The sequence below is a fragment of the Sturnus vulgaris genome, chromosome 19 (assembly GCF_052056855.1).
Source record: "Sturnus vulgaris isolate bStuVul1 chromosome 19, bStuVul1.hap1, whole genome shotgun sequence".
Classification (NCBI taxonomy): domain Eukaryota; kingdom Metazoa; phylum Chordata; class Aves; order Passeriformes; family Sturnidae; genus Sturnus; species Sturnus vulgaris.
In genome coordinates this window covers 369,499-395,191 of record NC_142261.1, presented here as the reverse complement: position 1 = coordinate 395,191, position 25,693 = coordinate 369,499, and the positions used below count along the sequence as shown (strand labels likewise).

The 25,693-nt window shown below is 46.1% G+C and overlaps 1 protein-coding gene across 1 annotated transcript in view; it reads left to right on the top strand.

Moving 5' to 3' along the window:
* The window catches only part of ADGRD1 (adhesion G protein-coupled receptor D1), a 113,064-nt gene that overhangs the window by 52,465 nt on the left and 34,906 nt on the right, over nucleotides 1–25,693 (top strand). The window contains exons 14-16 of the mRNA XM_088175854.1: nucleotides 10,058–10,131; nucleotides 10,994–11,117; nucleotides 23,918–24,021. Of these exons, the coding sequence (XP_088031980.1) occupies nucleotides 10,058–10,131; nucleotides 10,994–11,117; nucleotides 23,918–24,021 (302 nt within the window). The remainder of the gene's footprint in view (nucleotides 1–10,057; nucleotides 10,132–10,993; nucleotides 11,118–23,917; nucleotides 24,022–25,693) is intronic.

The following is a 25,693-nucleotide window of genomic DNA, read 5'->3' as shown; positions in this document are numbered from 1 at the left end:
CGAGGTGCTAAGATCTAAGCAATAATCTTGCACAGGGTGTGTTACACGTCTCTGCAGCTCATGAGGCATTGTGGAGGAGAGGTTTTATCTCTGGAGGATGAACTTAGGCCCAGCTGGGTGTTGGATCTGCACTGATCCACTCCTCATCCCCCTGGCCGTGGCTCCTTTCTTTTATTTGTTGACTCAGGACAGCAGCTGTAACTTATTAAAGCCATAGGAAAGTTGCCTTTTTGTGGGGGTGACTTTTTCAGTTTTCAGATCATTTTCTCTCTGTGGCTGCCTGTGTGCCAGAACTGGAGCAAGTGGAGCTGGGTGTGTGTCCATCCCATCCCATCCCATCCCATCCCATCCATCCCATTGTACCCATCCCATTGTGCCCATCCCATCCCATCCCATCCCATCCCATCCCATCCCATCCCATCCCATCCCATCCCATCCATCCCCCTGTTCCCATCCCAGGTGTGTGAACACAGGCTGCTCTCTGCTCTTTGCTCTCTGCTCTTTATTCTCTGTTCTCTGTTCTGTTCTCAGCTCTCTCCCCTTTACTTTCTGCTCTTTTCTCTCTGTTCTCTCCCCTTTTCTCTCTCTCCCCTTTTCTCTCTCCCCTGCTCTTTTCTCTGTGCTCTCTCCCCTTTTCTCTCTGCCCTCTGCTCTCTGCAGTGCTCAGCCGGGCTCCCCCTGTGCAGAACAAGTTGTTTTAGCGGTGTTTTAGTCCGGGACATTACCGGGTAAATAGGTTGGGTAATGGATGAGAAGTGAAACGCAGGGCCGGGAAAGCACCTGTGAAAAGTCACTCGGGGAAAAGCGAATTGGGGAATAAAACCAAATGTCCTGAATCCAAGTGACTTTTTGATTACACAAAATAAACATTCCCTTATCTCGCCTGGCGGGCCTGAATATCTCGTCCTTAAGCAAGCATGAGTTTTTTGTCATTTTTTCCAGTCTTCTCTTATCGAGAGGACGGAGCGCTGCCTCCGTGCGCTCTGGGATGTTTATTGTGCTCTGGTTTTATTTGTGCTGCGCTGCTCCCGGGAGATCAGCGGGGCCGGGGAAGGATAAATGACGATTAGCGGCAGTCAAGGCATGTAAGGGCTGAAAGGGTCAATATAAAACAAAGGCTGCCGTGTATAATTCACAAAGAATGTGAGGCGCTGCCTTTCAGAGGCAACTGGCAGAGCCGGGATTTAACGAGAATGGAAAATGCTAACATATAAATCCCGTCCTACAAAAATGTATTAACAACAAACGGACTGAGCGGTAAATATTTCTGCCATTAAGCCTGGAACTCTGTTTCTGACGCGAGCTATTAAAACTCCTCCTAAAGCTTTCATTAAATCACGTCTGCAAAACTCCCTTTAGAACAGCGTCCTCTGTTTGGAAGGGAATTACTCTGGAGATGGATGAGGGCAAACCAGAATATCTGACAAAAGCTTGGGTTTTTCTGAAGCGTGGAACACAGACCTGAGCAGACTCTGGCTGGACTGGGGGGGTTCCAGAAGAACTGGTGCTTTCCTCCAGGGGCATCCCCTGAGAATCCCCTAAAAATCCTCTGAGCATCCCCAGAGCATCCCCTGAGCTCTATTCCCAAATATTCCATAAACAGTTCATTATTCCTCTTATTATCATGCAGAATAAGTGAAATTTTAATGTTTCACTGCTCCAGGCTGCCAAAGTCCTTGTGCTCTTCAAAGAGAAGGGCTCGGATTTAGTTCAGTGTTTGTGAAGGAAAATTAGGGCATCTTTGTGCTTTTTTAAAATGTGTTCAGAAAAGGTCGTAGGGACTGTTTCTTCACTTGGAAGTGTATCCTGGGATAGCTACGATGTGTCTGCTGTGTGAAAAATTGCCTGAAAGGTCTCTAAAGCCTTCTCCATAATAAATATGAGTGAATATGGATTGATTCTTCTTAACTATGACTTTCACTCTTGTAGGAAACAGATGTTTGCTAACTCAGATTTCATTTCTGGCTTGGCAGAGAAGAGTGTGCAGCTGGAACCAAGAAGGGTCAGTGAGACTTTGCCATTGCTTTGGGATTTTCAGCTTTGTGCTGCTTTTGAGTTCAGCACAAACTTCTTGCTGCTGCTGCAGTTTGATATTTGCAGGCAGCAAGGCTCTGTTCCGTGGGCTCCAGCCCCACCTGAGCTTGGTAAATCTGGTTTTCCAAATTGCAGGCAATGCTGGGCTGGGGGTGCTGTGGCTCAGGGTTTCTTGTTTCCCACTGAAATTCCCTGAGCCTCAGGAACTGGGAACCACGACTGAAATGCTGAGAGTCTGGAATGGTTCTTGTGTGATGCAGATGTTTCTCTTCTTGAAAAAATTTTAAAAAGCCATCAGGAGGAAAAGTCCAGGCACTGCTTTGGAAACTAAGAATTGTGGGAATACTGCCTAACAGGAGAAGTATTTTTAAACGTGATTGTCCTGTGTGCATCCCTTTAAGGGATTCTGGTTTCTGCCTTCCTTCTGGGCCCTGCCACAGCTCCTGTCATTGCCCCCACAGTGTTTCCTGTCACAGCTCTCTGCTGGCTTCTATGGCACAGGGAAACATTTCTGGGCAAAGGGAAACGCTCCTGCCTTTGTCAAAGTGCTACAGGTGAATGGGGGGAGAGGAAGATTCATTTGCTTCTTTCATTGTGGTTCTGTTGGATTAGAGAATGTGTTATAAATTATAAACAATTTATAAATGATTATATATTTTATATAAATAGCTTTTTCTACAACACCAGTTGTTTTCCCTTGGGAATACTTTCACATCAGTTAAGAAAAACAGTGGATTAAGGAAGGGTGCAGAGAAGGCACATCTGCTTCTTGTTTTAGAAAAGTGACACCGTTTAATAGAGTAATGCAGAGTAGCAGAAAAAGGCACAGAAAAGAAAACAAAAAAACCTTAACAAAAGGCACCATTGTCTATTTCGTTAAGCAGTTTTGGAAAGTTATCATGGATTTGTATCAGCAGGATCACAAAGTCTGTTGCATTATTCTGCTTGTAAGGCGGGTGGGGAAAGGCTGAAATTTGATTCATCTGCCCCAAAAAAATCCTGTGAGCTTCCAGCAGTGTGTGAGCAGGATTTGGCAGGGCTGGAGGATGGTTTGCTCTGACAGCTCTGTAAGGGGGTTACTTACACTGGAAATAAAGTTTTCAGGGAGCAGCCTGGGAGAGCAGCAGCAGCCAGGGCAGGGCAGGGAACATCAGCCCAGGTGCTGCAGGGACCAGCCTGGGCAAGGAAAACCCCACAGGCACCTCCTGCAAGGGCCAGGACGGGCCCTGGAGCTTTGGCTCCTCCAGCTCTGCCTCCTCCATGCTCCTGGATTCCTGCAGCCTGGCCCAGCCCACCCAGATGTCCTGGAAGAGATCAGAGCATCAAGGACAGAAATGAGATCCTGGTGGTGGGAGAAGGGCCCGTGGGGTTTCTGGCCCCTGGGGGATCTCCAGGTGGATCTGCCATTGAAACAAAGAGAGTTCCTTTTTTTATTTATTTGCCAATTGGAAAAACAAACTCTTTTGGAGCACTGACGATCACTCTGGGTTTCTTCTTCTGTGCACTGAGATGTTCTGGAGCTCTGAGCTGAGTGGGCACGGGTGAAAGCAGAAGAGCTTTTGTGCATCCATTAAATCAGAATAAAGCCTTTTAAACAATGAGGAATTGCCTCAGCATGGGCACCTCGGGTGGAATAAGTTGCATTTCTCCTTACTTGGTTTAAATGAGACCTCTTTGGAGGCAGCCTGAGCTCATGAATTTTGGAGGGGCAATGTCAGCCTGGAGGTTGTGCCCTGAGCCAGCCAAGGGCAAAGGGGAGGGTCCCACGTCTGGTGGTGGTGGCTCTGCATAAATAATTCTGTTAATGGCACACAGGGGGGGAACTGCAGCTCTCCTGCCTTTCCATTCGGTTGGCTTGCTGAAACACAAAGAGCCAAGGCTGCCCTCGGTCCATCCTTCAGCACAGCTCTGCATGGCTCTGTACTTTTCATTTTCTCTTACATATGGACATAACTGTAACTGTAAGGACACATCAAAACTCCTGACTGCTGTAGTGCTAATTATGTAAATGAGACCCTTTCTTGAGAGACAATATCAATATTTTTGCCTCTTCATTCTTTGGAACAGAGCTGTGCTTTAAAGGAACATGAGAAATGTTTTCACTTTGCATCAAGGCAGCTTTTCCTACAGATCATCAGCTCAGTTCTGTGTCTCTTGGTGCTTACAGAAGGAGAGGCTGCTGAGCTCTGCTTCTCACTGACTGGCATTTACATTTTTTAAACATCAAATATTTACTGATGTAACCCAGTTGCTCCCCAAATTGAATTTCAAAGGTCCTTATCCTGTAATTTCTATTTGCACACATCTTCCATTCAAGGCAGCTCCATGCATCTCTAATGAAAATGAGCCTGCTTCTTTCTGGAGCTGGTTTTTAACCTTTCTGTGCTCTCCTTTATCAGCATAATTTACAATATTGTGATTGTTATTAATGCAGGCTGCAGTCAGTGGTGTTTGGCAGGGCTGTACACTGCACAATTTGCAATATTTTGGTTGTTTTTAATGAGTTGTTGTTAATGCAGGCAGTTTGGCAGGGCTGTACACTGCACAATTTGCAATATTTTGGTTGTTATTAATGGGTTGTTGTTAATGCAGGCAGTTTGGCAGGGCTGTACACTGCAGAGCTGCACCTTGAGCAGTTGTGGCTCCAAACTGAGAGTTTTGGTTTGCAGCTCCCCCACACAGGCACCCAGGGCAGAGAGCAGGGGAAAAGGGGAAATGCACTGTGAGATATTTGAGATGTTGGACCTGAAGCAGGACAAGCAGCAAGGGACAGTTTCTGTAAATCACAAACGAGTGTGTGACAGAGCACAGGGCCTGGCAGCCCTCACTGACATCTGCAAGTGCTCAGATTTGGCTTGGCAGCTGTTGCATGAAGCCCCTTGCTCATGCTGTAAAAAAAGATGTGATCCTGTTGAGAAAATGGCTTTTTTATTCCAATGGATGTGGACCTGGTAGCATAAAATTGGCAAGATCTTCTGATGCTCTACATGTTTGAAAGCAGTAATTTTTTTTTGCTGTGTGCCATAATTGAAAAAGAAAGCACCAGGACAATTTCCCCATCCATTCCCTCCTCCTCTTTTCTCTCTCTTATAGAAATGGTATCTGGTAGAGCAGCCAAGATATTTTTCAGTCTGTTGCTCATGGGTCTTTTCATTACTTTTTTGTTCTCACAGTGCTTGCCCAACCCAGCAGCTGTTAAATAGACAACGCTGAGAACTGGGGATGGATATTGGTGGAACATTTGATTAACACTATTCTTGCAGGAAATTGATATGTCAACTATTTTTAGCCTCAGGCAAAGGAATAATCAAACCCAATCCATGTAGCAACCTTCTCTGATTTCAGATGACTTCATAACCTCTGATATTTCATTTTTAACTTTATATTGCTGTCTGTCACAGTTTCCAACCCTTTGTGATTTCATGCAGTTTTGGGTTTTTTTTTTAACTGTGTGATTGTCCCATTAGGAAATAAATCCAGCAAACTTTCCTGTTGGCCCAGGGAGCCTCCAGAGTTGTGTTCATTGCTTCAGAAAGTGTGTGTGTGCTGGCACAGCTCTGCTCACAACAATGAAACAACTGAAGGTCTGGCTTTTATCCACAGCACACTCGAATTCCCTATTCGTAACCTACATTCCTTTCTGTGCAATTTACAGGTTTTTTTCATTACATATGCTAGTTACATCTTAGGGTGAATCAGTCAAATGGACTCTAAATGAAAAGAGTTGGCTGATCTAAGCCCAAAATCTGTTGCAATGCGGTTTTCTCATAGCTTGGAAGAAAACAGCCAATACCAAAGAAATGGGTGATTATTCTTTCTGTCTGTCTTTTTCCAGGTAACTGAGTAGATGAATGTACCCTAAAGTTTTAATCTTCTAGGTAATTAGGAGAAATAGATGGAAAGGAAAGTCAATAAACCACGTGTCCCTGAATAGGTCACACTAATAGTCAGGATGTCACTGTGAGGACAGGAAATCCTTAAATTAGACACATCATTTTAGTCTCTAATTTAATCCATAAGCCAGAATCAGAATTTGTTTTCAATCATACACACACGGATATGTAAGTGAGGCTGTGAATGGCTCAAAAGACACAAACATGCAGACAAGAGGCTTGTTTAGTGCCTTTTCTTGCCAACTTCAAAATAATCCCTAGGAGGTTGAGAAAGCGAGGCTTAAACCTCTCAGAATCAGACAAAATTCTGTGTTTTGCAAACAGAGACAAGTGGGCTCCAAACTGAAGTTAATGGGGTGAATTGTCAGCTGCTCTGGATGAGAGGAAGCCAAACACTCTGGGCTTGGAGCTGCTGGGCTCAGGTCAGTGCCAGCCCTGCCCCAAAGGTTCATCCCCCCTCACCCTGCAGAATGAAGGTGCACGCCCTGCACTCCTGCTGGCCACCTCTCTGTGGCCAAATATTTGCTTTCTGAATGCAGGGGAGGAGAGGAGAGACAAGCTAATCTCAGAAAGGTTCACCCCACCCTCTGCTTGGCTCCTGGCAATCCTCCCCAGCAGCAGCTGGCTGCCTGTTCTCCTTCTGCAGTTGTGTTCCTGACATTTCCTGCAAGTAGGTTTTCCTGAGGGTTTCCAGCAGTCCTTCCAGCCCCCAGCCCCCTTTCCTGGCCTCCTGCTGCTCTCAGCATGGCTTGTGTGGGCTCCCACCACACATCTGCACACCCTCTGTGGAATCCTCTCCCTTGCTGGGCCTGGCTGTGCCTGTCTGGCTGGTTCCCTGGGAGCCAGTGCTGGCTGCAGGGGATGCTGGCCACTCACACAGGCACAGGATTATTAATGCTGGAAAAGCCCCTCAGGATGCTGAGTGCACCCAGTCCTTCCTGAAGGTCCAGGCTCTGCCCCTTCCTGGGGCCAAGAGGGTCCTTTCCCCCTGCAGTGTAATTCTCTTTTGGAGAAGCTGTGTGCAACCCTCTCCTTGCAGAAAAAATGATTTGTAGAATGTGGGTTAGTGTTTTTGGGGAGTAGCTGTGTGTAACTCTCTCCCTGCAGAAGGAATGATTTGAAGAATGTGGATTAGGTTTTTTGGGAGAAGCTGTGTGTAACCCTCTCCATGCAGAAAAAATGATTTGAAGAATGTGGGTTATTTTTTTGGGAGAAGCTGTGTGTAACTCTCCCCTTGCAGAAGGAATGATTTGCAGAATGTGGATTAGTGAGAGCACATGCACAGATCCTGGATTACTCAGTGTGCTTCTACTTTCCCTCTCCTGAAAGCTTCATAAACTGTCCTTTCACAGGCTTTTAATAACACTCCAGTGACTTAATCTTCCACTGTAAAAGCTGACTTGTATTTTAAGCTTTCTGTTATCAATGTCATTAAATCAATATCCTCAGTTCTACAGGATCCAAGTCACATATTAGCTGTCACACACAGTTTAACTTAAGAAGTGCAACATTGAGGTACAGTCAGTTCCTTTCTCATAGATTAGAGAGCACTTTGAAGTAGAGCTGTTGAAGATCAGAGGGAGTTGATTCCTCTGCAGCCACTTTCTTTTGTGTTGGGGCTTTCTCTCCTAATGACAGTTCTGCTGAGAGCTCCAGTGAAGTCTCACAAGATGAGTATTTTATACAATTATCATAAATGCACTGGAAAGCCTTGTGGAGATTGTATCATGGGTGATAAAACATGGGACAGAATTTTTAAGAGAAATAAGAAGGCAAATTAGGATAGACCCTTCTTTTCCATTCTTTAATCTATTTATTTATCATTATTATTTGCTTATCCTTTCTCCATCTGAGTACATGCACAGCTCTGGACAGGTCAGAGCCTGGATGGCCTCACTTGGGCAGTTCATGATGAGTGACATCTGTGGTTAGGATGGAGAAAAGCAATGACTTGTCCCTTGCCAGAGAAATTCATTGAGGGTAAAGTGTACATCTGGGATTTATTTGTGCAAAAGATACAGGACTGCAGGACCATGTCTTCTTCCCACCTGACCCTGAGGTGCCCTTTCCATGCAGTGTATTAGAATCCAGATTTATTTAGAGAAATCCTACAAATCAGAAGTGGCAGTTACTGTTCCATCTTTGCTGTTATTACAGCAGATCTTTCTCCTTTTCTATGGTTTTTTAGTCACTGTCTGTCACAGAAGTGAAATAATTTGTCATAAAAGCCAACTGTAGGTTCTTTCAATTGCTCACTTCAGGAGAGCAGGGGAGATGGTGGGCACAGCATCAGCTGGAAACAGCTGGCACAGCTGGCACAGCCATGGAGATGAGGGCTATAACATCATCCAGCACAGCTGGCACAGCCATGGGGATGAGGGCTATAACATCATCCAGCACAGCTGGCACAGCCATGGAGATGAGGGCTATAACATCATCCAGCACAGCTGGCACAGCTGGCACAGCCATGGAGATGAGGGATATAACATCATCCAGCACAGCTGGCACAGCTGGCACAGCCATGGAGATGAGGGCTATAACATCATCCAGCACAGCTGGCACAGCTGGCACAGCCATGGGGATGGACACAGCACCATCTGGCACAGCTGGCCCAGCTGGCCCGTGGCCTTGCTGCTGGTGGCACAGGCTGGACTGTGCCAACAAAGCTCCAGATTCAGGAGTGGCAGGGGCACAGCTGAGTGCAGCAGGGAGGTGTTTCCTGAGGAGCAGGGATGTGAGTCTGTCCCGTTGTCCCTGCCCAGGGTGGCACAGTGGGAGTGTGAGGTGGCAGTGCTGGCTCTGTCCCCTGCTGGGAAGGGCTCCAGGTGTCCCCAGGGCCACAGCAGAAGGGTCAGTTGTGGTTCCTGCTCCCCCCAGAGCCCTGACCTGCACCAGGTGTTCTGTGAAAGGCTGGGGGAGGGCAGGGGCAGAACTGGGAGCGTGGGCAGGGATGAACTGAGAACATTCCATCCGTGCTGGTGTGGGCTGGGCAGTGAATCCTTATCTCCCCCATGCAGGGGGGCTGGGGCAGCCCTGGCTGGGCAGAAATCTCGGTTTTGTGCAGCCAGGGGAGCTGTGCTGCCCTGTGCCTGACACCCCTGCTCGGGCCTGGGACACCTCAGGATTGCACCAGGAACTTCTTGTACTTGGTTGAGTTTCAGCGGGAGGAGCTGGGGGGGGTTTTCCTTCGTTCCCTAAAACAAGGAAAGCAAAACTTGATTTTTGTCTTGACAGCAGAATTGTGTTGCAATAATCTGAGAGCAAGTGTTAATTCACCAGTGATTTTTTTTTTTATGTTGAAGACTCCTGTAATTAAAAAATTGCCATAAGACAGGGACCACATAATGTGGACTTTAGGGATTTGTGTATTAGAAAGGGCTGAACAAACACTGGAAATCCTCAAGTTTGCATGTTTTGTCTGTAACAAACTATTTCTTCACTCCAATATAATTTGAATAATTTTGTCATCGAGCTCCAGTAATGGAGTGGAGAAGGGGATCTCAAATACAGGAATACAGGAGATTGAGTCAGTTGCTAAACCTGTTTATGGAAGATAGAAATTATGTCATTATAATGCTGAGGTGGGCTAAAATAAAATCCTGAATTACGACATTGCTCTTTCAGTTTGAATGTATGCTTTGAAATAACTGCTGTTGTGGAAAGAAAATGTCTGGGAGTTGGTCACTGTAATGCACATATTTCAGAGTTACTAATCGTAAAATGGGACATTTTTATTACTCTGTGAGAACAAACGATGAACAAAACCCAAAGAAGCCAAATCTCTGCTGAAGAATGATGTCCCAATCCTGCAGAAATTAACTCATGGATTTGTGCTCGTGTGCAGTAACAATGCTGCTCTGCTGTTTGTATAACAGGACACAGATTTCTCACCCAGACTGGTACGAGTTTAATCCCAGTGGGCAAAATTAACACTGAATACCAGTTCTAGCATGTTTGGAGCTTGTGTTGAAGATATGAGGACTGAACAATTTTGCTGCCAGTTCTGGTGTGTTAATCTAAAATAAGCCTCTAGAATTTATTGTAGCAATGAGAATGTGAGGTAGCTGAATATGGAATTTAGTCCTTTTTAAACATTCCCTCAGGGTTGGTATTTTTTTTTTTTCTTGCAGACGCCCAGACAATACAGCCAAGCACTAAATAAAAGTAACAGAGTTCATCTTTACTGTGCATTTCTGGATTATAGGTAAGTGGGCTGTGTGACCTGAGCCCTCTGTGTCCCCACTGCACTCCCAGGCTGGGACAGCACAGGGAATTCTGGCTTGCCCTGGCCCCGAGAAAAAGCAAACTCACTGCACGAAAAACTGCACAAAAAAACCCCCAAGAGCATGAGGATCCTGCCCAGACCCCACATCCTGCCCTGCCAGACCCCGAGTGGAGCAGGAGCTGCCAGCCCTGGCTGGGATGGGCACTGGAGCCCCTGCCCAGCCAGCCTGAATTAGTGTGGCAGGCTGGGAGTGACAGTGGGCAGGCTCAGGCAGCACAGACACGCTGATTTGGGGGGTTTGCAGGATTAATGACTTGTTCTCAGGATACAGAATACAGAAATCTGGGTCTGGGTGAAATGCCATAAATGAGATGCTGAGTGTAAGGAAAAGGTGTAGTTATCATCCATTGATTATAAAACTGGGAGGAAATCTCTAGAGACATGAATGATCTGTGCCTTGTCCTGGTGAATATTTTCCTTTACTATTCTCATGATGGAACAGAGGAGACACAAGCAGTGTTTGTGGGGTCTCCAGCCTGAGGTGGCTCCCAGACCCTTGAATCTCCTGTGGAGGACAGTGCCCATCCCATTACCCTGCAGGGACCTGGTTGATGATTCTGATTTTTGTGCTCTCCAGCAGTGACCTGGCTGATGATTGTGGTTTTTTTGTGCTCTCCAGCAGTGACCTGGCTGATGATTGTGATTTTTGTGCTCTCCAGCAGTGACCTGGCTGATGATTGTGATTTTTGTGCTCTCCAGCAGTGACCTGGCTGATGATTGTGATTTTTGTGCTCTCCAGCAGTGACCTGGCTGATGATTGTGTTTTTTTTGTGCTCTCCAGCAATGGAACTGGGGTCTGGTCCAACGAGGGCTGTGTCCGTCAGGGTGGGGACCTCAACCACTCCCTGTGCCTCTGCAACCACCTCACCAACTTTGCCATCCTGATGCAGGTGGTGCCCCTGAAGGTGAGACTCAGCAAAGCACTAAACCTGCCTGTTCAAAATGAAGCACAAATGCATCCTCACATCTCGTAAGTGCCTGAGACTGGGCTCCTTTATACCCAGCTTGGATTTATTTCTTGCTTCTGTTGTGTTATCCAGAGAGCTGAATTAATACCCAGCCCTTGTGTCAGGCTGATCACTTGAAGGTGGGGCTTGGCTCCCTCAGGTCATCCAGTTTTTATCAAACCATTATTATCTTTATTACTTGTAAAGCACCTAATGACCTCAAATGGTTCCCAGGTATAATTTTTCTAGGAACTCTTCAGGCTGGTAATAAAATGCAGCTTTGCCTCAAGACCTCCCATCTTGTAAGACAGAAGTATCTTGGGGGAAATGTGCTATTATTAACCCTGTTTTAAAGAGCAGCATTCAGGGAATTATCCAGGATTAAACAGGACAGCCACCAATTAAATGCCACTGAAAGATTGGTTGATTCTCCACTGGGGAATAGTTCTGAAAGGCCCAGCTTTCAGCTAAACACATTTAGGAGTGTGATGATTAATGGGATGCTGCTAAAAGTTTTAGTATTGTGCAGTATTAGGAATTAGAGATCAAAGATATTTTATTTAGAATTCTTTGGAATCCAGCTTTCCTTAAGGGGTCTGAAATGCAGAACCAGGAAAGGCTGGATGTGAATGGACCTTCCAGTTCCTCCCAGTCCTTTAACAGTTCCATTCTCAATCTTTTCCCTCTCCTTACATTTCTGGTCTGATGCATTTACATCCACCACACTCTGAGCAGAATGTTTTTCCATGGCTCTCTTTTCCCCTTTATGATAAAAGGAAAATCTCCTCCCAAATCTTTGTCCTAGACATATCCTTTAAGCTGACCATTTAGGATTATCTTGTGGTGCTAATTTTTTTCAATCTTCATTGTGTAATTGGCATGAAGATAAGAGCCAGGCAAGGGCAGAATTCCTGGCTTTTGAGCTGTGCCACAGACTCAGTTACAAATTCCCAAAACATTTGCTGAGTGCTGAACCAACGTGACAATTGGAAACTTCTCTCAGGTGTCCTTGGAACCCTCTTAAGCAAATGTTAAAACGCTGTGGATTTTGAGCACATATTTGTGTTTGTTCACCACGTTCAGAAATTCATGAAGGTTGAAAGGGCCCATTTAAATCAGCCCTGGAACACCAGGCTGCCAAAGCTCTAAGCAATTGTTGCAATGATGTTATATCCGACCTTGAACTTGTGTTGATTTTAATCTTCCTTTCATGAATGAAGTGCACAGATAATAGGAAACAAGTAGAAAACGGTGGGAGGATGCATTTGCCCACATTTGAACAGTTCTGTTTGCACAGCTAGAATACATCTGGGGCCAAATGAATTGAAATGGATCACATTTTTTTTTGTAGAGCACTGTTTTTGACAGAATTTTTATTTTTCTCTAGATTCTGGAAAAAAAGATTTAGATTCTTATCTGAAGGGCTCTGCTTTTCATAAAAAATAGAAACAAGTTATTGGAAATGAACTGCATGAAAATTGTAGAATTTTCCATCAAAAGCTGTATTTTGGTACAAAAAAAAAAAAAAGGAACTAATTTTTCGTGGGAATTTTCTGGGTGTTTTAGGCTTCCCTTTCTCCTGTGTCAAGAATAATTTCCCTTTCTCCCCCTGGCACAGACAATGCAGCTCCAGGGCACCTGAACACCTTGCACCAGCACTCAGAGCCACAGGAAAACCAGGAGCACTCAGCCCTGCCAGCCCCTGCAGAAAGGCAGGCACAGAAAACAATTTCCAATTTAAAAAAAGGGGGACAGTGACAGTGATGAAGGGCTGCAATGCACAGCAGCACATCTGCAGAGCTTCAGAGCCTGGAGAACACCCCAGGGAGAGCCCGGGGGAAATCCCTGAGGAAATCCCTGGGGAAATCCATGGGGAAATCCATGGGGAAATCCCTGGGGAAATCCATGAGGAAATCCCTGGGGAAATCCCTGGGGAAATCCCTGAGCTCTGGAGGCCAGCTCAGTGTGAGGACGGCTCTGACTCAGCTCCTCTTCACATTGATCTTCCTCCTGCTTAAAAAATAATATATATATATAGGAAAAAAGGGAATAAGCGTCCCATTAATGGGACTTTGCAGTTGTTTCGAGTTTGCTGCTCCCAGCTGGAGCACACAGATCCTCAGGGACTTCAGCCAAAGCCAAGGTCGGTGTGTGTGACACAAACAGTGACACAAACCCTGACACAGTGACACAAACACTGACACAGTGACACAAACAGTGACACATCTGACATATCTCACACATCTCACACACCTCACACACCTCCCATCTCTGCACATCCCTTCCCATCAGCAGAGCTCCCCATGAACACCCTGGGCGTTTCTGGGGTGCATAAATGCTCTGCTGTACTCTCAATATTCCTTACACTGCAGCACTGTGTTACCAATTGATGCACCTGCCTTGGGCAGGGATTCCAGTGTCCCACGTGGATTTCATTCTGTTTCACTGAGACATTCATAGGAACAAAACTTTAGGGTGTCTTGCATCCCCTGGTGCTGTCTGTTGAACACTTGAAATACTGAGATGAGGGATGCTGGTGAATTGTCAGACATTTGTGGCACAGATGCCAGGGGGGTCTAATGTCAAGGGAGAACAGAAATACAAGAAAGTTCTTGAGAACAAGCTGTGAGTTCTCCATTTTTCCTCTTGATCTTTACTCAAAACAGGTTAGATTAATTCAGCCACTGTTTCACTCTATGCCAGCTGGAGGTAATCTCCAAAGGCTGAAATCTGCTGAGATGAAAAAATCATTTTTATTCTAATATTCAGAGAAAGAAATTGAAAGAGGCTAGTCACAAAGGAAAATTTGAAATGCTGGAACATAAACGTGACAAAATGAACCTTCCCTCTGGTATCTGTGAGCTCTGTGCCAGGATGGGAAGAACATTGAATTCTGTGAATGAGTTAAAGCTGAGCTTGGATTACAAGTGTAGTCGAAGCCCACTGCAGATTTGAGTTCAGTTTCAGCAGGAGCTTTAAGGCACTGAAGTGCAGCCATTGTGAAGAAGGGCACAACAATGCTGCTGCTCAGGTCAGTGCCTCCGGGGGGGATTAGCAGCAGTGACAAGTCCATTCCAGGGGTGAAATAACCACCTTGGGAAAGCTTCCAGCCATGGGGTGCCCAGGTGCCAGCCTGGCACTGCCCTGCTCCCCCTGAGGAGCTGGACCCCAGGGGATGCTCAAATGATTTGGGTTTTATCTCTCTGCTGTTGTCTGTACCACGCCTGGCCCGAATTCTTGCTTGCAGAGATTCATTTATCCTGTTGGCCTTCACTTGAGCATTAGGGCATTTATCCTGAATTTTGGAGACTAGTCATCAGCTGGTGTAAACAAATAAATGAGTTGATTGAGGGTAAAATGGGACTGAAGATGAGCAGAATGTTCCTGGAGGAACATGTTCAACCCTTGATTGCCTTTGAGAAGTGTCCTGGATGTAATTAAGGCCAGCAGGCAATCAGAACCTGGAGGCTGGGCTGGGAACTCTTTGGACACCCTGACCCAGGCAGGGACACTGGGGATGGTTCAGTGACAGAAAGTGGCAGGGGACACTCGGGGGGGCTGTGCAGATATCCAGGGATTGCTCCTGATTCTCCTCCTGATGGGACCCTGGGCTAGGGCAAAGAATCCCTCAGGGCAAATCAGTGCTGCAGCTGCCCCTTGGGAATTCCTGAATTCCTGGTGCTCAGGGGAGGGAGGGAGGAAGGAAGGAGGGAAGGAAGGATCCATCCATCCATCCATCCATCCATCCATCCATCCATCCATCCATCCATCATCCATCATCCATCATCCATCATCCATCCATCATCCATCCATCCATCATCCATCCATCCATCCATTCATCCTGGTGTGTTTGTTTTTCTGGAGAAGGCTCAGGTAGAGCAGACCAGGGTGAGGTTCTGCCCCTGACGTTTTCTGTGTTTTCTGTGTTTCTGTGTTTCTGTGTTTTCTGCGTTTTCTGTGTTTTCTGTGTTTTCTGTGTTTCTGTGTTTCTGTGTTTCTGTGTTTTCTGTGTTTTCTGTGTTTTCTGTGTTTTCTGTGTTTTCTGTGTTTCTGTGTTTTCTGTGTTTTCTGTGGCACAGCAGAGCTCTGCTGGTGGCACTGGGGGAGATGAGATCCCTGCAGCTGCTGCTCCTGGCAGGAGGGACAGGGACGGTGGCAGGAGAGGCCACCCCTGGGGCAAACACACACGGGGATGCTCCTCCCATCCCTGGAGCACACACAGACAGACACACAGACAGACACTGAGCACAGACAGACACACAGACACAGGGATGCTCCTTCCCATCCCTGGAGCACACACAGACACACAGACAGACAGACAGACACTGAGCACACACAGACACACAGACACACAGACACAGGGATGCTCCTTCCCATCCCTGGAGCACACACAGACACACAGACAGACAGACACAGGGATGCTCCTTCCCATACAGCAGGAGCCCAGCCCAGCCCAGCCCTGGCTGAGCTGCAGTTCCAAAGTGTTTCAGAGGAAATTCAGATGCTATCATTTGGTTTTTGGGCAGCTTTACTCCCCCCATCAGACAGAGGAGCCCTGTGCTCCTGCCAGGAGCCATGCCAGCCATCTGGCAGGTTTTATTTTTGTACTGATCCAACAGCTACAGAGCGTGCCAGGCTATTTGTACCATCTGCCACGGAAATGTCACTTCAGCAAAGGGATGGTGGGCACCTGGGGACCCGGGGCTCAAAAACCCTTTTAAAGAGGAATCATTTTCTCCCCCAGAGAAACAGAGCTTGAAGTTTGGGTCCCCCTCCCCCAGGACACCAGTGCAGGGCACAGATGAAATATTTATGTCTCCTACACCATTCTCTACAATTGTTCTTTTTTCCTGCCTTTCCTCTTGCTGTCTTTTCCCACTGTGAGAGGATAGAAATGGCTCCTATAAAGTTCACATGTGGATGGACATTTCCAGCTAAGCAATAGTGTTGTACAATCTGTGGTAGAAATGCTTTGGCGTTTTGAGCACATTTTCTGCATTTCTCAAGCTAGGAATGACTTTGGTTTTTCTCCCATTTGTAGCCTGTTCACAATTCAGGAGACACCATCAATCAATAGAGTTCAAGCAGCTCACCAATGGGCTTGAAAGCAGACAAGTGTTTATACAGGGAAAATATTTAAAACCATCTGACCTTGATGATGGAACTGTAGAAACAACCCATAGCATTTTGAGGGAGCCCAGGATTTTGAAAAGGTTTGGGTATTTATCTGTGAGCTTCTATTTACAAAAAGAAAGTCATCCCAAATTTCTTTTCTTGAGGCAATAGATGTGTTTTTATTTTATTTTTCACTGTTATAGCTGAGTTTTGATCATGTATGGCTGACTGAGAAAAAGTTGCATCAATTCATGTTTATAAAGGCTGCTTTTAAAAAGTCCCAATATTGCAAAACGCTTTAAAAATATGGGGGATAGGTGTGTAATTTATCAGTTTGGAGCATTGTTTCCTAAATCTAATATTGCAGTTATTAATCAAACACTGCACTTTGGGTGCAATAAAATAGCAGTCTGAAATCATGAGCTTTTTGCTTAAAATTTGCAGCCAGCTCCATACTCTAATAGGACAATGAAATGGAAATAATGTGGCACTCTCAGATTTCTGCTGCTTTGTAATTTTTATATAATTACTTTTCTCAGCGTGCTTTTCATTGCTGGGAACATAACAAGAAAAATGCCTTAGTCCAGTAATTTTTCTTTTGTATTGCATATTTAAAAATCGGGTAGGCACTGCGATTTTTTTGGTCCTTGTTTATCACCAGTGCCAGTTTGTGTGGCTGAACAGATCTCAGCCAGCAGATGAGCAGACATAAATCAGCCCGGGTCTTTATTCCAGCATTGCTCTCTCAACTTTCCCTGCTCTTCCTCATTCTCTTCCCCTTCCCCTGGGTTTTATTGCTGTGCAGCCTCTTCCCTTTGTCCTTCTGTGCTCATCTTTCCTGAAAATCCAGCCCTGCTCTTGATTTCTAGCCCAGAGCCATCGCTCACTCCTCTGCTCCTCCCCTGCTGTGCCAGTGCAGCTCTGCTCACGGGCACGGCAGGAAACAGAGAATTCCTGCCTGTCCCTAATCCCACAGAATTACACGGAAAACGTTGGACTTGTGCTGCAGGATACTAAACCCCTCAAATTCCTCGGGGAATTGTTTGGCAGTTACTCGATTTCACTCGGCAGAGGAGAACAAAAAATGACTTTTTATTTTGGAAGAGCACAAATACTTAAGAGTGCTATAATTGCCGAAAGAGCTCCTTTGTTAGAGAAGCACGATAGTCTATTTTAATCAGAATACTCAACAAAAGAACACAGGCTTCCTTTCCGTGGTGGAAATGGAAGCCCTGAAGCACGGGCAGCCAGCTCTCCTCGCAGTTCAGAAAAGGGATGAGCACAGGACACTTTTCCCTTTCCCTTTGTCACTCTGTGTCCTTTCCCCAGAGTGGGGCAGGGCAGGCTCAGGGTGCCAGGGCTCAAAGCTCACCCAGCCCCAGCCCCGAACCCAAAAGGGCTTTTGGGACCAGAGCCCAAGCAGTGCTGGACACTCATTTTTATTGAGCTGTGCTGGCAGCTGGGTGTTTAATTGTCCTCCACTGCTCTGAGACATCTCAGCGTCTGGCAGGGACTTTTCTGCATTTCTGAGCCTCAGAGCTGCAGGGTCCCCCCTGCTCCTTCTGCCCACTGGACCCAGTTCTGGCCGGGAACTGGGAACCTGCTCCTGCTGCAGCTCCTGCAGTCTCAGGGGGATAATGTGCTGTGAGCACAGCATTCCACATCTCCCGAGGCACTGCCAGCCCCAGCCTCGAAAGGAAGGCAGGAAAAACCCTCCCTGCTCTGTGCTGCACTAACAGATTTAAGAAGGACTTGAAAATATCATCTTTTCTGGTCCCAGAACTTTATTCTAATTATTCCACCTCGCAACTTGAGTCCTTCCTCCCTGCCATGCTTCCTTCAAGCTCCATTTGAACTAAGAACTAAGAGATTTGTAATGAGCAGAATCCCTACTGCTTGATGACACGGTGCCAAAATTACTTTAAAAAATGATGTGGGCATTTAAAAATACTAATTAATATCTTGGCAGAGATATTTGGAAAATTCTGTATTTTTCATGTCACAGTGAAAAGTTTTAAATAAGCAACACCAGGCTGGGCTGGCTGGAGGAAAATGTGCCTTAATTACTGAAAAGCCCCCTCTGCAGCACTTTATTGCAGACTGCTAGGAGCTGTGGACTTCACAGAGAAGGGGAATTCAAAAATAATTCTGCTGGAATGGCTGATAAAGATGATGGCATTGTGACTCTCAGAGGCTTTTTTTTTTTTTTTCCTTTAAATTCACAGTATCTGATGCATTGTGGCTTGAGAAAAGAAGTTTGTGCATCGAGTTATGTTTTTCTGTGGGTGGTGATTGTACAGTGCCACTGAGCATGGCCCCCCCAAAATCCATCCTGGGGTCTCGGATTGAGCCTCCTGAACTCATCACAGATGTTAGTTCTAAAAAATTGGAATGTTTTGTACCTAACAAAGTGCTTGGCAAGCTGAAGGAAAACAGAGATTGGTATTGTTGTTATTATTATTTAATACATAAATAAAGGCCTCTCTGGGCTGAAATTGAATTTCAGCAGCCTTTCTGGAGGCAATTAAAACCATTAGCTTCATCAGCCAAGGCCAGCGTTTTAATGTCTCTGAGACACTCAGGCTGCCAAAGTTAATTATTCATCCTTTCCTTAATTGGATTCAGATGACATTTTAAAGGTACAACTTCAGGAGATTTGGCTGAGCTCTAATTGTTCCCTCCCCCCGGGAAATGTCTCCCTGGAGGATGCTCACACTCGGCACGAGGGTTCCAGGGTGGATTTTAGTGCAGGCAGATCAATAAACAAAAACCATCCCTCACTGCAGGAGTTTCATGGTGACAATGTTCCTGTGAGCTGGGAACGCTGGAAATGTGAAAGCTGACCCAAAGGGAGATGGAAATGCAAATCACTCCTGTGTTTGGACTCAGGGCAAAATGTGATTGTCATGGATTTCCAGCAGTGAGCAAATAACTGTGATTTCATGGAATGTACCCACTGATGAGCCCAGGCAAACATTTCCTGCTCTGGGCTGCACCAGGGAGTGAGACTAAAACACAAACCAGGGTGTGATAGCAAATAAATCAGAGTGTGATATCAAATAAATCAGAGTGTGATATCAAACACAAATCAGGGTGTGATATCAAACACAAATCAGTGTGTGATATCAAACACAAATCAGAGTGTGATATCAAACACAAATCAGAGTGTGATATCAAATAAATCAGAGTGTGATATCAAACACAAATCAGAGTGTGATATCAAATAAATCAGTGTGTGATATCAAACACAAATCAGAGTGTGATATCAAATAAATCAGTGTGTGATATCAAACACAAATCATAGTGTGATATCAAACACAAATCAGTGTGTGATATCAAACAAATCAGTGTGTGATATCAAACACAAATCAGGGTGTGATATCATAAATAAGGAGGCTTTCTCTTCTATACAACCAATTTTTCTTGTGGAGCATACTGAGTCAGGCTTTCAGCCTGGATGACCTTTCCCAGCTACTCCAGAGATGAAAAGTACCATCTCATTATAATAATTTATTTTCATATTCTGTGCAGTTATTTATAAACAGAGGGGTTAAATAGAATTCTTTCTTTTTGTTTTTTTCCTATGAGCAGCATTATAAATGAAAAATCTATACTTGGAGTCTGAACTGGTGCCTGTCCAGGGTCATTTCTCATTGTGAGTTTCCAAAATAAAAGCAGGGATGCCACAGGTGTTCTGTTCTTTGTCCTGGCTTTCAGCAGAGCTCAAGGCAAGGGCTGTTACAGCCCCACTGAAGGGCTGGGAGTTTACACCAGGTAGGAATTCTGGATTTTGCCTCGTCACAGCAGGAGCTAACAAACATCTGCCTCTGACACTCACTCTCGTTTCCCGGTTTTTCAGAGCAAAAGAATGACCACAGGAACCCAAGGAAGCAAAACATTTTAGAAGAAAAGACTAATTTAATGTAGATTGGGACAAGTGTGAGAATCAGGCTCATGGGAGTGCTTCACAGACTGCTCACTGTTTTATTTGGTACTTTTAAATGCTGTTTTCTTTAATAATAGCATTACAGCTTGATTAATGTTTTTGTGCTGACTACAAGAACATCCCAAATTACTGTTTTATATTCCACATCACGCAGGAAGTGTGTGAGCTTTCAAAAAGACAAGCTGAGGTAAGGTATAATCAGCCCTTATCAGAGCACTGGAATTTATTGAGATTGTTCCTTAATTAATGAGGCCCAATGCTTTGACAACCCAGGTACTTCTAACAAATTGCTCATTGTTAAAATGAGAACACACCCTGTCCAGCTGTGCTGTGACAGCTGGGTTGGGAGGTTTGTGGAGATCTGGATCCAGGTTCCTTTCCCTCCTTCAGCACAGCCCTGAAATGAGGCTGCACTCCCTGGAAATCATTCCAAGCCTTTTCTGTGCTGTGTTCATTCCCCTCCTGCACCTCCAGCCCAGCTGCCCCTTGTGAGAGCAGCCACTGCAGCCCCACTGGGTCCTTAATTACAATTAAAAATTGTAATTAAGCAAAGCTGTCCCTCACTCGAGGAGAAGCTGACCTGCAGTGGGGCTGCCTTTGGAAAAGCTCTTACCTGACTGGTGTGAGTATTGATTTAGGAGCATCATCCTTAAAGCCTCATCAGGTCTGGGTTGTGTTCACCAGAGCAGGAGCAATTTCCAGCCCGCAGCTGCAGGGACCTGTGTAGGTTATTTCAGGTTTCAGTGAATCTTCTGATTCACTGAATTTTGTTGTAGAAGAGATTTCTTTTCCCTTTTTCATTTATAAGTAATAGAGGCTCACCTGTGAGAACCTGGTTCACATTTTGTCTTGCCCTGCAGGGGTTTCTGGAGAAAGACTGAACTAAAAGCCAGAGAGAGACTTCCTTAGAAACATGGCATCAAAGAAATGAGAGAGAAAAAATATCTCTGTGATCACCATCTTCCTTTGGATTTGGGGAGAAAACCCAAGCAGTTTGATTTTTGGGGGGATGGAAGAGTTGGGTTTGTTCAGCCTGGAAAAGAGAAGACTCCAGGCTGCCCTAAATGTGCCTGGAATAAACCCCACAGAGCATGCAGTGACAGCAAAGGGGGAATGGCTCCGGACTGGAGGAGGGAGGGTTTAGAGCAGATTTGGGGCAGGAATTGTTCCCTGGCAGGGTGGGCAGGGCTGGCACAGGGTGCCCAGAGCAGCTGTGGCTGCCCCTGGATCCCTGGCAGTGCCCAGGGCCAGGTTGGACATTGGGACAGTGGGAGGTGTCCCTGCCATGGCAGGGCTGGCTCTGGGTGGGATTTGAGGTCCCTCCCAAACCTTTCTGTGATTTTTGCCCCGTCTGTGATAGGAAGGCACCACCACCCCTCTGAGATCTCTGCCAGTGCAAACAGCAGGACAGAGCACTGTAAATCTGAATTTTCTCTGAGCAGGGAAACTCTCTAGGGAACTTTTCCTGGCTGCAGGACTCTGGGAGTGAAAGGAGTGAAAGAAAGCCTTGAAGTGCTGAGAAATTCTGATTTCAGAGTGACTTTAAATCTGAAAAGCTTCCTCAGCTCCCCTCTTCCTCCTGTGGAATTGTGAGCCACCTGTACCAGGGTAAAGGGTGTCTGCTGGAGAAATCAGGAAACGAGGTCCATGATTTTGGACATGAATACACCTGGTGAGGAAATCACTTCTAAACGGCTCCATTTAGCACAGAGATTATTCCTGTTTCAGGAATGTTCTGGAAGAATGCCTGTGCATGGCTTCTTTGGGGGATGAGGGACCACAGGATCTCTGCTGTAGGAATTATCTGGAGCTTTCCATCTGTTCCAGCACACAGAACTCTTTTGTTCCTGTAATTGATGCTGTCCAGTCAGGGAAAAGAAATGTGTCTTCAGCTGGAAAAGAGAAAAATACTCAAGAGCTGCCTCATATTTCCTAGGAACAGCAGCACCATAGCAACAGTTGTGTTTGGGAGCTGCTGCATCCCTGGCTGGCTCAGATGCTGCACGAGAGTGAGTGAGAGCTGCAGCTGGCAGGGAATGACAGGAAAAATGCACACACACAGCACAGGCCGTGGCTGCTGTGTTATTTGTGTTCTCCCATCAGCACTCGGCATTTCCCTCCTGGAGAAGGAATTTTAATGGGGAGTTTATTGGTGGAGCTGCTTCAGTTTGATAATCTCTAATGAAATACTTCATCTGGGTGGGAAATTTTATTGTGTGTGGGGAAAAAGAATAGAAAATCTCAAACATGTGTGAAAGGACCAGTTTTTATTAGAAAAAGTTGCTGTAAAAAAGTTTTGGAAAAGATATCATTCCTTTTAGTATTTTTTTATCATAAGTATCTTGAGTGCATTTTCAGCTTGGAATTTGAAATAGAAACACAGTATTTTAATCATCAAAACAAAAAGTTTTTGATTCACTATTTTTTTTTCCTTTGGTTTATGAAAATGTCAAGTCTGTCCAAAATCAAGTCGGGAAAAATGTTTGAAAATTCTTCTAGGATGAGAAAGTTTTTCCTGCCTAGCTCTGTTCTGCTGATTACATATTAATACTGCCTGGCTCCCTTTGTTGGGTGTGGCTTTTTTGTCATTCTTTTATGAGAACTTGCATGGAAAATTAAAGCACACTGATTAATTTCAGCTGAATGGCCAAACCACACTGTCCCTCTTGCACTGACTCTGTCCAGGTCTAAGGCAGATGCTGTGAGAGCACGGTGCAGTTACAGCTCAGATGCTCACAGCAATGGAATTATCTCTGCAGAGATGCTGCCGAGGGAAGCAGAGCCCGGGCCAGGGGTTTGCCAGCTGCTGGCTCCTGCCTGGGGCTCTCCCCTCTGCAGGTGCCAGCCCAGCTCCTGCTGCAGGCACCAAACACGAGCTGGGCACAGCAGGGGCTGCAATGGCTGCGACTGAGGGGCTCCATGGCATTGTCACTCACTGCTGTGGGACACTGAGAGGCTGCTTGTACAAACAGCTCTGAGTGTGTGTGTACAAACAGCTCTGAGTGTGTGTGTTTGTACAAACAGCTCAGTGTGTGTGTACAAACAGCTCAGTATGTGTGTACAAACAGCTCAGTGTGTGTGTGTGTACAAACAGCTCAGTGTGTGTGTACAAACAGCTCAGTGTGTGTGTGTGTACAAACAGCTCTGAGTGTGTTTGTGCACAAACACAACTCTATGTGTGTGTGTATTTACACAATCAATCACATCTGTGTGTGTGAATTTACACAATCACATCTGTGTGTGTGTATTCACACAATCCCACCTCTCTGTGTGCTGCCTGGTTCTGGGGATGCTGGTTTGGCTGGGACAGATGGACTCAGTGCCATGGGCACGTGCCTGCCCGTGGTGTGAGTGGGTTTGGGTCCATCACATCCCTGCTGTGATCCCAGAGCATCATCCCCAGCTGGACGGGCTGGCCCTGCAGGATGGGGACCAGCTCAGTGCTCCTGTTTGTATTTCCCTGTGTGAGACCCAGCTCAGTGCTCCTGTTTGGGTTCCCTGTGTGAGACCCAGCTCAGTGCTCCTGTTTGGGTTCCCTGTGTGAGACCCAGCTCAGTGCTCCTGTTTGGGTTCCCTGTGTGAGACCCAGCTCAGTGCTCCTGTTTGGGTTCCCTGTGTGAGACCCAGCTCAGTGCTCCTGTTTGTATTTCCCTGTGTGAGACCCAGCTAACTGCTCGTTTGTTTTCCCCGTGTGCAGCTGAGCAGAGGACACCAGGTGGCCCTGTCCTCCATCACTTACATCGGCTGTGCCCTGTCCATCTTCTGCCTGACGATCACTCTGGTCACATTCGCCGTGCTGTCGTGAGTAATTTTCACTTCTCACCCCTGAGCAGAAAGGCAGCAGAGCATTCCAGGTGACTGGCTGGGATCCCTTCAGGTGCTCGGGATAAAACAAAGGCTATTAATTCTACAACCCTCCTTAATTAGATTCTGCACATGTATTTGTAACACTTGGTTGGTTATTTCTAAATTACTTTCATTTCCCGAAATGGGATGGTCTCTGTAGAGCAAGCTATTTCCATCTCATGAGAGATTTTAAATTTTTTTTTAAACTGCCCACGTTTTGCCATAGCTCAGGAATCTTGCAGAGGGGTTTGCAGGAGGCTCTGGGCTCCAGAGCAGTGTGAGCAGGGACTGCAGCACCCCCCTCTGCCCCCCATTTTTGGGCTGCACTTTGTACTTTTGCACTGGCCTGGCTGCTGGGGAAGGGATGCCCAGTAAGGAAGTGTCAGTCAGCACTGCCTGCCTGCCTGTGTCTCACACACTGGTACACAATTACCTGCCAGGAGCCGTGTGTGTGTGTGTTCAGAGCCCTGCTGCTCTCCAGAGGATGCTCTGCTGTGCTCCTGGGGTGAAGGGCACTGTGAGCAGAGTGAGATTCACTCCATGGCTCAGCTAACAGAGCCCTGGCAGGGCTCTCTGTGCTGGGGCTCTGCTCCAGGGCACTCAGGCTCTTTATTCCTGTTTGTGTTCCAGTTGTGACAAATGAGTTTGAGGCTCAGCTGGGCTTGATGCAAACGTTTCTGGAAAAAAAAAAAAAAAAAAAGGTTTCGCAAAGGTTTGTGTCTAAATAAAAACCAGAAAAACCTGACTAAGGGTGACGCCACTTGTCCAAGGTTGTGCAGCACTTCAGGAGCACAGCAAGGAGTGGGATTCTTGTTTCCTTTCACACACTAAACCAGATTGTTCCCACTTAAGAGCTGGATTTTTGTTTGCTTGCCTAAGCAGGCATTTTGGACATCCTGCTATGAGGCCAGTTTCCAGGGAAAAGGACTTGCTGAATCTCAGTAAACTGATTGCAATGCTTGTTTTTTTCCAGACCTCCTGTTATTTCCAAGTTTTAAGATCTGTGTTGGTCATACTTGGATTAGGAGCAAAACGTGTGGCAAAACCCACTCGAAATAGGTCCAGATTGTGCTGTTGGCATGTTTAGGCTAAGGGAAATAATCTGCTCCATTTTAGTCTGAGTGCAAAATTGGATGCTGGAGTGTTTAGAAAGGAAAAAGGAGCAAAAGGAGGAGGTGTTGCTGCAGCAGGGCTGAAAACTCCTCAAGGGACTGGAGGCAAACAGAAGATTTGGAAGGGAGCTTGGATTGGAGCCAGCTGACTGTCACAGGGTTAAGCACCCCACCTACAAAGAGCAGCCTTCAAACTGCCAATTCCCAATCCTCTGGTTATCTTCTCACTGGAGAGCAGGGTCTCTTTAGGCAGCTGAAGTGGAATTTTGCAATGTGCTCTTGGCTGATTGTGACATAAGTGGAGAAGAATCTGGTGCTGGCAGTGGCAGCCCCTGCTCCCCCCTGGTGACACTGCCCAGCTTGTGACACAAGGAGCCCCTCCTCAGAAAGCCACTGGCACCAGGCAGAGCATCCTCAGAGTTCCTTTTTGGGATCTGGAAACTTCACCTCCCTGTTCACTGCCTTCACGTGGGGCAGTGCAGCAGGCAGGGTGCACTGGAACAGAACTGTTCTCA